This window comes from Rhinopithecus roxellana, chromosome 14, assembly GCF_007565055.1.
Source record: "Rhinopithecus roxellana isolate Shanxi Qingling chromosome 14, ASM756505v1, whole genome shotgun sequence".
Lineage (NCBI taxonomy): Eukaryota > Metazoa > Chordata > Mammalia > Primates > Cercopithecidae > Rhinopithecus > Rhinopithecus roxellana.
Window position 1 is genome coordinate 88,703,482 of NC_044562.1, and position 11,234 is coordinate 88,714,715.

Sequence of the window (11,234 nt, forward strand, 5' to 3'; positions counted from 1 at the left end):
AATGCCCATCATCACTCGCCATCAGAGAAATACAAATCAAAACCACAATGAGATACCATCTCACACCAGTTAGAATGGCAATCATTAAAAAGTCAGGAAACAACAGGTGCTGGAGAGGATGTGGAGAAATAGGAACACTTTTACACTGTTGGTGGGATTGTAAACTAGTTCAACCATTATGGAAAACAGTATGGCAATTCCTCAAGGATCTAGAACTAGATGTACCATATGACCCAGCCATCCCACTACTGGGTATATACCCAAAGGATTATAAATCATGCTGCTATAAAGACACATGCACATGTATGTTTATTGTGGCACTATTCACAATAGCAAAGACTTGGAATCAACCCAAATGTCCATCTGTGACAGACTGGATTAAGAAAATGTGGCACAGATACACCATGGAATACTATGCAGCCATAAAAAAGGATGAGTTTGCGTCCTTTGTAGGGACATGGATGCAGCTGGAAACCATCATTCTTAGCAAACTATCACAAGAACAGAAAACCAAACACCGCATGTTCTCACTCATAGGTGGGAACTGAACAATGAGATCACTTGGACTCGGGAAGGGGAACATCACACACCAGGGCCTATCATGGGAGGCGGGAGGGGGGAGGGATTGCATTGGGAGTTATACCTGATATAAATGATGAATTGATGGGTGCTGACGAGTTGATGGGCGCAGCACACCAACATGGCACAAATATACATATGTAACAAACCTGCACGTTATGCACATGTACCCTAGAACTTAAAGTATACCAAAAAGAAAAAACAAAAAAAAAAAAAAAGAAAAACTGGCTCATAATGATCAACTCCAAGATATGTCCTAGTAAAATTACCAGGCTTTATAATGACATCTTGCCTACAGGCAAATGACAAAGTTATCTATGAAGATAATAAATAAGACTGGCATCATACTTCTCAAGGGCAACACACAAAGTAATGCAACCGCAGAGCTGTATTTTTATAAAGTTCAAGGCAAGAAAGCTCAAGCCAGGGATTTTCATCCAACCAAGTCTATTTTTATCCAACAAAGTAACAGTATTCAAGTATAAAGGCTATTTTAAAAAATACATGAAACAGATATTCCAGATAACACTTTACTCTTGAGCCCCTCCCAAACAATCTACTAAAAGATGAGCTTCAACCAAACCAAAAGATATCAGGGAAAACTTCAGAATAAGACTTATGGAGAGGACAGGCACAGTGGCTCACACCTGTAATCCCAACACTTTGGGAGGCCGAGGTGGGTATATCACTTGAGGCCAGGAGTTTGAGACCATCTTGGCCAACATGGCGAAAACCCACCTCTAATACAAAAATTAGCTGGGCATGGTGGTGCACACCTGTAATTCCAGCTACTTGGGAGACTGAGGCAGGAGAATTGCTTCAACCTGGGAAGCGGAGAGTGCAGTGAGCCAAGATCATAACATTGCACTCCAGCTTGGGCGATGGAGTAAGACTGTCTCAAAAAAGAAAAAAACAAAAACAAAAAAAAACAGGGCAGTTCCAAGATGGCCAAATAGGAACAACTCCAGCTTCCAGCTCCCAGTGTGAGCGACACAGAAGACGGGTGATTCCTGCATTTCCAACTGAGGTACCAGGTTCATCTCACTAGGGCATGTTGAACAGTGGGTATAGGACAGTAGGTGCAGGCCGCCGAGTGAGAGCCGACACAGGGTGAGGAATCGCCTCACCTGGGAAGTGCAAGGGGGAAGGGAATTCCCTTTCCTAGCCAAGGGAAACCATGACACACACACCTGGAAAATTGGGTCACTCCCACCCTAATACTGTGCTTTACTAAGGGTCTTAGCAAATGGCACACCAGGAGATTATATCCCGTGCCCGGCTAGGAGGGTCCTATGCCCACAGAGGCTCCCTCATTGCTTGCACAGCAGTCTGAGATCTAACTGCAAGGTGGCAGCCAGGCTGGGGAGGGGCACCCGCCATTGCTGAGGCTTCAATAGATAAACAAAGCAGCTGGGAAGCCCGAACTGGGTGGAGCCCACCGCAGCTCAAGGAGTCCTGCCTGCCTCTGTAGACTCCACCTCTGGGGACAGGGCATAGCCAAATGCAGCAGAAATTTCTGCAGATTAAAATGTCCCTGTCTGACAGCTTTGAAGAGAGTAGTGGTTCTCCCAGCATGGAGTTTGCGATCTGAGAATGGACAGACTGCCTGCTCAAGTGGGTCCCTGACCCCTGAGTAGCCTAACTGGGAGACATCCCCCACTAGGGGCAGACTGACACCTCACACCTCACACGGCCGGGTACCCCTCTGAGACGAACCTTCCAGAGGAACGATCAGGCAGCAACAGTTGCTGTTCAGCAATATTCACTCTTCTGCAGCCTCTGCTGCTGATACCCAGGCAAACAGGGTCTGGAGTGGACCTCAAGCAAACTCCAACAGACCTGCAGCTGAGGGTCCTGAGTGTTAGAAGGAAAACTAACAAACAGAAAGGACATTCACACCAATACCCCATCTGTATGTCACCATTATCAAAGACCAAAGGTAGATAAAACCACAAAGATGGGGAAAAAGCAGGGCAGAAAAGCTGAAAATTCTAAAAATCAGAGCGCCTGTCTCCCTCCAAAGGAACGCAGCCCCTCACCAGCAACTGAACAAAGCTGGACAGAGAATGACTTTGACGAGCTGAGAGAAGGCTTCAGATGATCAAACTTCTCGAAGGTAAAGGAGGAAGTTCGAACTCATCGCAAAGAAGCTAAAAACCTTGAAAAAAGATTTGACGAATGGCTAACTAGAATAACCAATGTAGAGAAGTCCTTAAATGACCTGATAGAGCTGGAAACCATGACACAAGAACTACGTGACAAATGCACAAGCTTCAGTAACTGATTCGATCAACTGGAAGAAAGGGTGTCGGTGATTGAAGATCAAATGAATGAAATGAAGCGAGAAGAGAAGTTAAGAGAAAAAAGAGTAAAAAGAAATGAACAAAGCCTCCCAGAAATATGGGACTATGTGAAAAGACCAAATCTATGTCTGATTGGTGTACCTGAAAGTGATGGGGAGAATGGAACCAAGTTGGAAAACACTCTGCAGGATATTAACCAGGAGAACTTCCCCAACCTAGCAAGGCAGGCCAACATTCAAATTCAGGAAATACAGAGAATGCCACAAAGATACTCCTGGAAAAGAGCAACTCCAAGACACATAATTATCAGATTCAACAAAGCCAAAATGAAGGAAAAAATGTTAAGGGCAGCCAAGAAAAAGGTCGGGTTACCCACAAAGGGAAGCCCATCAGACTAACAATGAATCTCACGGCAGAAACTACAAGCCAGAAGAGAATGGGGGCCAATATTCAACATTCTTAAAGAAAAGAATTTTCAACCCAGAATTTCACATCCAGCCAAACTAAGTTCCATAAGTGAAGGAGAAATAAAAGCATTTACAGATAAGCAAATGCTGGGAGATTTTGTCACCACCAGGTCTGCTCTACAAGAGCTCCTGAAGGAAGCACTAAACATGGAAACGAATAACTGGTACCAGTCACTGCAAAAACATGCCAAAATGTAAAGACCATCGATGCTAGGAAGAAACTGCATCAACTAATGAGCAAAATAACCAGCTAATATCATAATGATGGGATCAAGTTCATATATAACAATATTAACTTTAAATGTAAATGGGCTAAATGCTCCAATTAAAATACACAGACAGGCAAATTGGATAAAGAGTCAAGACCCATCAGTGTGCTGTATTCAGGAGACCCATCTCACGTGCAGAGACACACATAGGCTCAAAATAAAGGGATGGAGGAAGATCTACCAAGCAAGTGGAAAACAAAAAAAGGCAGCAGTTGCAATCCTAGTCTCTGATAAACGGACTTTAACCCAACAAAGATCAAAAGAGACAAAGAAAGCCATTACATAATGGTAAAGAGATCAATTCAACAAGAAGAGCTAACTATCCTAAATATATATGCACCCAATACAGGAGCACCCAGATTCATAAACCAAGTCCTTAGAGACGTACAAAGAGACTTAGACTCCCATACAATAATAATGGGAGATTTTAACACCCCACTGTCAACATTAGACAGATCAATGAGATAGAAAGTTAACAAGGATATCCAGGAATTGAACTCAACTCTGCACCAAGCAGACCTAATAGACATCTACAGAACTCTGCACCCCAAATCAACAGAACATACATTCTTCTCAGCACCACATCACACTTATTCCAAAATTGACCACGTAGTTGGAAGTAAAGCACTCCTCAGCAAATGTAAAAGAACAGAAATTATAACAAACTGTCTCTCAGACCACAGTGTAATCAAGCTAGAACTCAAAATTAAGAAACTCAATCAAAACTGCTCAACTACATGGAAACTGAACAACCTGCTCCTGAATGACTATTGGGTACATAACGAAATGAAGGTAGAAATAAAGATGTTCTTTGAAACCAAGGAGAACAAAGATACAACGTACTAGAACCTCTGGGACACATTTAAAGCAGTGTGTAGAGGGAAATTTATAGCACTAAATGCCCACAATAGAAAGCAGGAAAGGTCTAAAATTGACACCCTAACATCACAATTAAAAGAACTAGAGAAGCAAGAGCAAACACACTCAAAAGCTAGCAGAAGGCAAGAAATAACTAAAATCAGAGCAGAACTGAATGAGATAAAGAAACAAAAAAACCCTTCAAAAAATTAATGAATCCAGGAGCTGGTTTTTTGAAAAGATCAACAAAATTGATAGACCACTAGCAAGACTCATAAAGAAGAAAAGAGAGAAGAATCAAATAGATGTAATAAAAAATGATAAAGGGGATATCACCACCAACCCCAAAGAAATACAAACTACCATCAGAGAATACTATAAACACCTCTACACAAATAAACTAGAAACCTAGAAGAAATGGATAAATTCCTGGACACATACACTCTCCCAGGACTAAACCAGGAAGAAGTTGAATCCCTGAATAGACGAATAACAGGCTCTGAAATTGAGGCCATAATTAATTGCCTACCAACCAAAAAAAGTCCAGGACCAGACGGATTCACAGCCAAATTCTACCAGAGGTACAAGGAGGAGCTGGTATCATTCCTTCTGAAACTATTCCAATCCACAGAAAAAGAGGGCATCCTCCCTAACTCATTTTATGAAGCCAACATCATCCTGATACCAAAGCCTGGCAGAGACAAAACAAAAAAAGAGAATTTTAGACCAATATACCTGATGAACATCAATGCAAAAATCCTCAATAAAATACTGGCAAACGGAATCCAGTAGCACATCAAAAAGCTTATCTACCATGATCAAGTGGGCTTCATCCCAGGGATGCAAGGCTGGTTCAATATATGCAAATCAATAAACGTAATCCAGCATATAAACAGAACCAAAGACAAAAACCACATGATTATCTCAATAGATGCAGAAAAGGCCTTTGATAAAATTCAAGAGCCCCTCATGCTAAAAACTCTCAATAAATTTGGTATTGATGGAACGTATCTCAAAATAATAAGAGCTATTTATGACAAACCCACAGCCAATATCATACTGAATGGGCAAAAACTGGAAGCATTCCCTTTGAAACCTGGCACAAGACAGGGATGCCCTCTCTCACCACTTCGATTCAACACAGTGTTGGAAGTTCTGGCCAGGGCAATCAGGTAAGAGAAAGAAATAAAGGGTATTCAATTAGGAAAAGAGGACGTTAAATTGTTCCTGTTGCAGGTGACATGATTGTATATTTAGAAAACCCCATCGTCTCAGCCCAAAATCTCCTTAAGCTGATAAGCAACTTCAGCAAACTCTCAGGATATAAAATCAATGTGCAAAAATCACAAGCATTCATATAAACCAATAGCAGACAGAGAGCCAAATCATGAGTGAACTCCCATACACAATTGCTTCAAAGAGAATAAAATACCTAGGAATCCAACTTACAAGGGATGTGAAGGAACTCTTCAAGGAGAACTACAAACCACTGCTCAGTGAAATAAAAGAGGACACAAACAAATGGAAGAACATACCATAGCTCATGGATAGGAAGAATCAATATCATGAAAATGGCCATACTGCCCAAGGTAATTTATAGATTCAATGCCATCCCCATTAAGCTACCAATGACTTTCTTCACAGAATTGGAAAAAACCTTTTTAAAGTTCATCATTTAAAATCTTTTTAAAGTTCATAAAAGTTTTAAAAAACTTTTTAGAGTTCATATTTTTAATGTTCATAAAGTTCTTTTTAAAGAGCCCACGTTGCCAAGACAATCCTAAGCCAAAAGAACTAAGCTGGAGGCATCACGCTACCTGACTTCAAACTATACTACAAGGCTACAGTAACCAAAACAGCATGGTACTGGTACCAAAACAGAGATATAGACCAAAGGAACAGAACAGAGCCCTCAGAAATAATACCACACATCTACAACTATCTGATCTTTGACAAACCTGACAAAAATAAGAAATGGGGAAAGGATTCCCTAGTTAATAAATGGTGCTGGGAAAATTGGCTAGCCATAAGTAGAAAGCTGAAACTGGATCCCTTCCTTACACCTTATACAAAAATTAATTCAAGATGGATTAGAGACTTAAATGTTAGACCTAAAACCGTAAAAACCCTAGAAGAAAACCTAGGCAATACCATTCTGGACATAGACATGGGCAAGGATTTCATGTCTAAAACACCAAAAGCAATGGCAACGAAAGCCAAAATTGACAAATGGGATCTAATTAAACTAAAGAGCTTCTGCACAGCAAAAGAAACTACCATCAGAGTGAACAGGCAACCTACAGAATGGGAGAAAATTTTTGCAATCTACTCATCTGACAAAGGGCTAATATCCAGAACCTACAAAGAACTCAAACACATTTAGAAGAAAAAAACAACCCCATCAAAAAGTGGGCAAAGGATATGAACAGACACTTCTCAAAAGAAGACATTTATGAAGCCAACAGACACATGAAAAAATGCTCACCATCACTAGCTATCAGAGAAATGCAAATCAAAACCACAGATACCATCTCACACCAGTTAGAATGGCGATCATTAAAAAGTCAGGAAACAACAGGTGGAGAGGATGTGGAGAAATAGGAACACTTTTATACTGTTGGTGGGACTGTAGACTAGTTCAACCATTGTGGAAAACAGTATGGCGATTCCTCGAGGATCTAAAAGTACAAATACCATTTGACCTAGCCATCCCATTACTGGGTATATACCCAAAGGATTATAAATGATGCTGCTATAAAGACACATGCACACGTATGTTTACTGCAGCACTATTCATGATAGCAAAGACTTGGAACCAACCCAAATGTCCATCAATGACAGACTGGATTAAGAAAATGTGGCACAGATACACCATGGAATACTATGCAGCCATAAAAAAGGATGAGTTCTTGTCCTTTGTAGGGACATGAATGCAGCTGGACACCATCATTCTCAGCAAACTATCACAAGAACAGAAAACCAAACACCGCATGTTCTCACTCATAGGTGGGAATTGAACAATGAGAACACTTGGCCACAGGAAGGGGAACATCACACACTGGGGCCTGTTGTGGGGTGGGGGAGGGAGGAGGGATAGCATTAGGAGATACACCTAATGTAAATGATGAATTAATGAGTGCAGCACACCAACATGGCACACGTATACATATGTAACAAACCCACACGTTGTGCACATGTACCTTAGAACTTAAAGTACACTAAAAAAAAAAAAAAAGACTTGTGGAGAGCAGTTAAAATATTTAATTGCAGAGTTAAAACTAAAGTAAAGATTCACATGTTACTACTACAGATACCACCAAACAACTATAATAATAAGGGAGAAAAAAAGGAACAAATGACATATAAAACAACCAGAAATTGATTAATAAAATGATGAGAATAAGCCCCCACCTATCAATAATAACCTTGAATGTGAATGAATTAAACTTTCCACTTCAAAGATATACCCTGGCTAAATGGATCAAAAAAACATGACCTGATTTTCCAGATTTGGGTAAAAGAAGCCAGACCTACTGAGTTTACATTTTGCTTCTGCCCTCTGGCTGTATTATCCAGGGCAAGTTACTTAACCTCTCTAAGCCACAATGCTGCATGCAATTTGCTGAATCATAACAGAACCTATTTTATGGGGCTCTTGTGAGACTTAAGGAAATTAATATTTATAGGTTAGGCATGGTGGCTCACACCTGTAATCACAGCAATTTGGGAGGTCAAAGCAGGAGGATTGCTTGAGCCTAGGAGTTCAAGACCAGCCTGGGTAACCTAGTGATACCCCCTCATCTCTACAAAAGGTAAAAGTAAATTAGCCTGGTGTGATGGCACATGCCTGTGGGCTGAGGTGGGATCATTGCTTGAGCCCAGGAGTTCAAGGCTGTAGTGAGCTATGATTTCGCCACAGCACTCCAGCCTGGGGGAAAGAGCAAGACACTGTCACACACACACACAAAATTAATATAAATAAAGCAACTAATATACAGTACCTGGTATATGGTAATCAATACTTAAGAGTTTACTCTAGCTAAAAACCAAATTGTCTTTCCCAAAAATGCATACGTTGCAATCCCCACTCCTTGTGCCTCAGAATGTGACTGTATTTGGAGATGGGATTTTTAAAGAGGTAATTAGGTTGAAATGAAGTCATCAGGGTGGACCCTAATCCCATATGCTAAGAAGAGAGGCCTCAGAAGAAACCAACCCTACCACCTTAATTTTGGACTTCCAAGACCCAAAGCTGTGAGAAAATAAGTGTCTGAGGTTTAAAATACCCAGTCTGTGGAGCTTTGTCATGTAGCTCTAACAATGAATGCTGCTTGCATTATGGGACAGCAGTGCTAGATTTTACGTATGGTAAGTGTTCCTTCTATAAGCATTTATTAGCACCTACTACCTGCTGGCTGGGCTGGGACTCATATAGACTAATTGCCTCCAGCATAAATGTTTTGGGTCTCAGGAGAGACAGGGTCTTGCTCTGTCACCCAGGATGGACTGCAGTGATGCAATCATAGCTCACTGTAGCCTCAAACTCCTGGGCTCAAGCAGTCCTCTTACCTTGGCCTCTCAAAGTACTAGGATTAGAGACATGAGCCATCATACCTAGCCTCAGGCACATAACTTAATTGAATGCCAAAATACTCAGTCACCATGATAATAATGTGTATACACTTTTTTTTAAATTTTGGTAGAGGGGAAGGGGCATGGAGTTCTCATGCTCTTTCTGGGCGTGTGTCCCTTCAGGAATATTTTAACGCATGTTTTTAAAAAGATCAAAATACTTTCCCCACTTCTCACTACCTCACTTGACCAATATTAAAAAGAAAATAGGCTGGACATGGTGGCTCATGCCTATAATCCCAGCACTTTGGGAGGCCAAGGTGGGCAGATTACTTGAGCCCAGGAGTTTCAGACCAGCCTGGGCTACATGGCAAAACCACATCTCTACAAAATATACAAAAATTAGCCAGGCATAGTGGCAAGCGCCTACAGTCCTAGCTACTCAGGAGGCTGAGTTGGGAGGATCACTTGAGCCCAGGATGTCAAGGCTGCAGTGAACTGTGATTATGCCACTACACTCCAGTCTCTGTGGCAGAGTGAGACCCTGTCTCGAAAGGAGGAGAGGAGAGGGAGAGGAGAGGAGAGGAGAGGAAAGGAGGGAAGGAAGAAAGAAAGGAAGAAAGAGAGAGAAAGAGAAATAAAAATGCAAAAAAGTTGATAAAAAAAACATGACCCTACTATATGCTGCCTATAAGAAACTCATCTCGGCCGCAGGCGGTGGCTCAAGCCTGTAATCCCAGCACTTTGGGAGGCTGAGACGGGCGGATCACGAGGTCAGGAGATTGAGACCATCCTGGCTAACACGGTGAAACCCCGTTTCTACTAAAAAATATATACAAAAAACTAGCCGGGCGAGGTGGCAGGCGCCTGTAGTCCCAGCTACTCGGGAGGCTGAGGCAGGAGAATAGCGTAAACCCTGGAGGCGGAGCTTGCAGTGAGCTGAGATCCGGCCACTGCACTGAAGCCCAGGCGACAGAATGAGACTCAGTCTCAAAAGAAAAAAGAAAAAAGAAACACACCAACATGGCTCATGTGTACATATGTAACAAACCTGCACGTTGTGCACATGTACCCTAGAACTTAAAGTATAATAAAAACTAAAAATAAAAAATAAAACAAAAGAATTGCTATAAATGAAAAAAAAAAAAAAGGATTAAAGGGTTCAATGTGTGCCAATTGAAGGGAGAGGCAATTGGCACACATTGAACCCTTTAATCCTTTCACCACCCTCCAGGTGCCCTGCTGGCCCTGGTCCTCCAGGTGCCGGCCAGGACCCCACTCACGTTCAGCAGCCGGTGCCCGGTGCCCTCCTTCTTCTTGTCCTTAGGCAGGGCCATCGTGCCTTGGTCCAGAGTGTAAGGGACCGAAGAAGCCTCTGACCCTTTAATGTGCATGATATCCGGGCTGCCGTAGGGATTCCTCTGCAATAGCGGGGTGGGGGACAGGGCTTGGACCCGCCCGCTGCGGTTATCAAGTGTGCTGAAAGGCCTATTTGTCTCTTGGGGTGGCTCCATCTCTCCATCTTCTGGGGCCTGTCTGCGCCCAACCGACGGCCCGCTACCGCGCAGGCGCGGCCCTCCCGCAGCCTTTCCAGCATTTTCCCAGCGCGTGCCTGCCGCCTAGTGACCCACTCAGGCTGGGCTCCTGCTGGGAATGGCCGGAGGCCAGCTTTGGAGGCCTGCGTGCTTAGGAAGCCTGGAAGGTCTGCTGCACGCACTTTCCAGGCTATTTCAGTCTCCTTTAGAAGGAAGTCAGAGCACGCTGGTGGAGAGCAAGGCACCTCACGGGGCCCAACCACTTTAGTTCACTGTCTTGTCTGCCCTTTAGCCCTCACGAGTCCTTTTCTCCCTGCACCATTTCTTTCTGGAAGATTTACAGTATCAGTCATTACTTCCTCTACACTGTCCCCTGAGCTCCAGATGTTAAATATCCAACAGTCTACTTTGACACTTTTACCCAATTGTTCCACAGACACATAACACGTTAATATTCATCTTCCCTCTTAAACCTCTAGTACGTTCCAAATTCATTTGATGCAGCAATATCATATCCACAAAATCTTAAAAATTCAGACACATTTTAAAATTCTGACCCTAAATATCTGAATCTTACCTTTCCCTTTATGGCACCTAGTTTGGGACATCTCACACACGAGACAATTGTAATGATTTACTCATGGGTCTGCC

General features: G+C 42.4%; 1 protein-coding gene across 3 annotated transcripts in view; it reads right to left on the bottom strand.

The window, feature by feature from the left end:
- Positions 1–10,603, bottom strand: part of C2CD6 (C2 calcium dependent domain containing 6) — a 184,043-nt gene extending 173,440 nt beyond the window's left edge. For all 3 annotated transcript variants that reach the window (XM_010354951.2, XM_010354949.2, XM_010354948.2), the window contains exon 1: positions 10,332–10,603. In XM_010354951.2, coding sequence (XP_010353253.1) covers positions 10,332–10,562 — 231 coding nt within the window. In that variant the 5' untranslated portion in view covers positions 10,563–10,603. The remainder of the gene's footprint in view (positions 1–10,331) is intronic.
- Between the last annotated feature and the right edge of the window lie 631 nt (positions 10,604–11,234).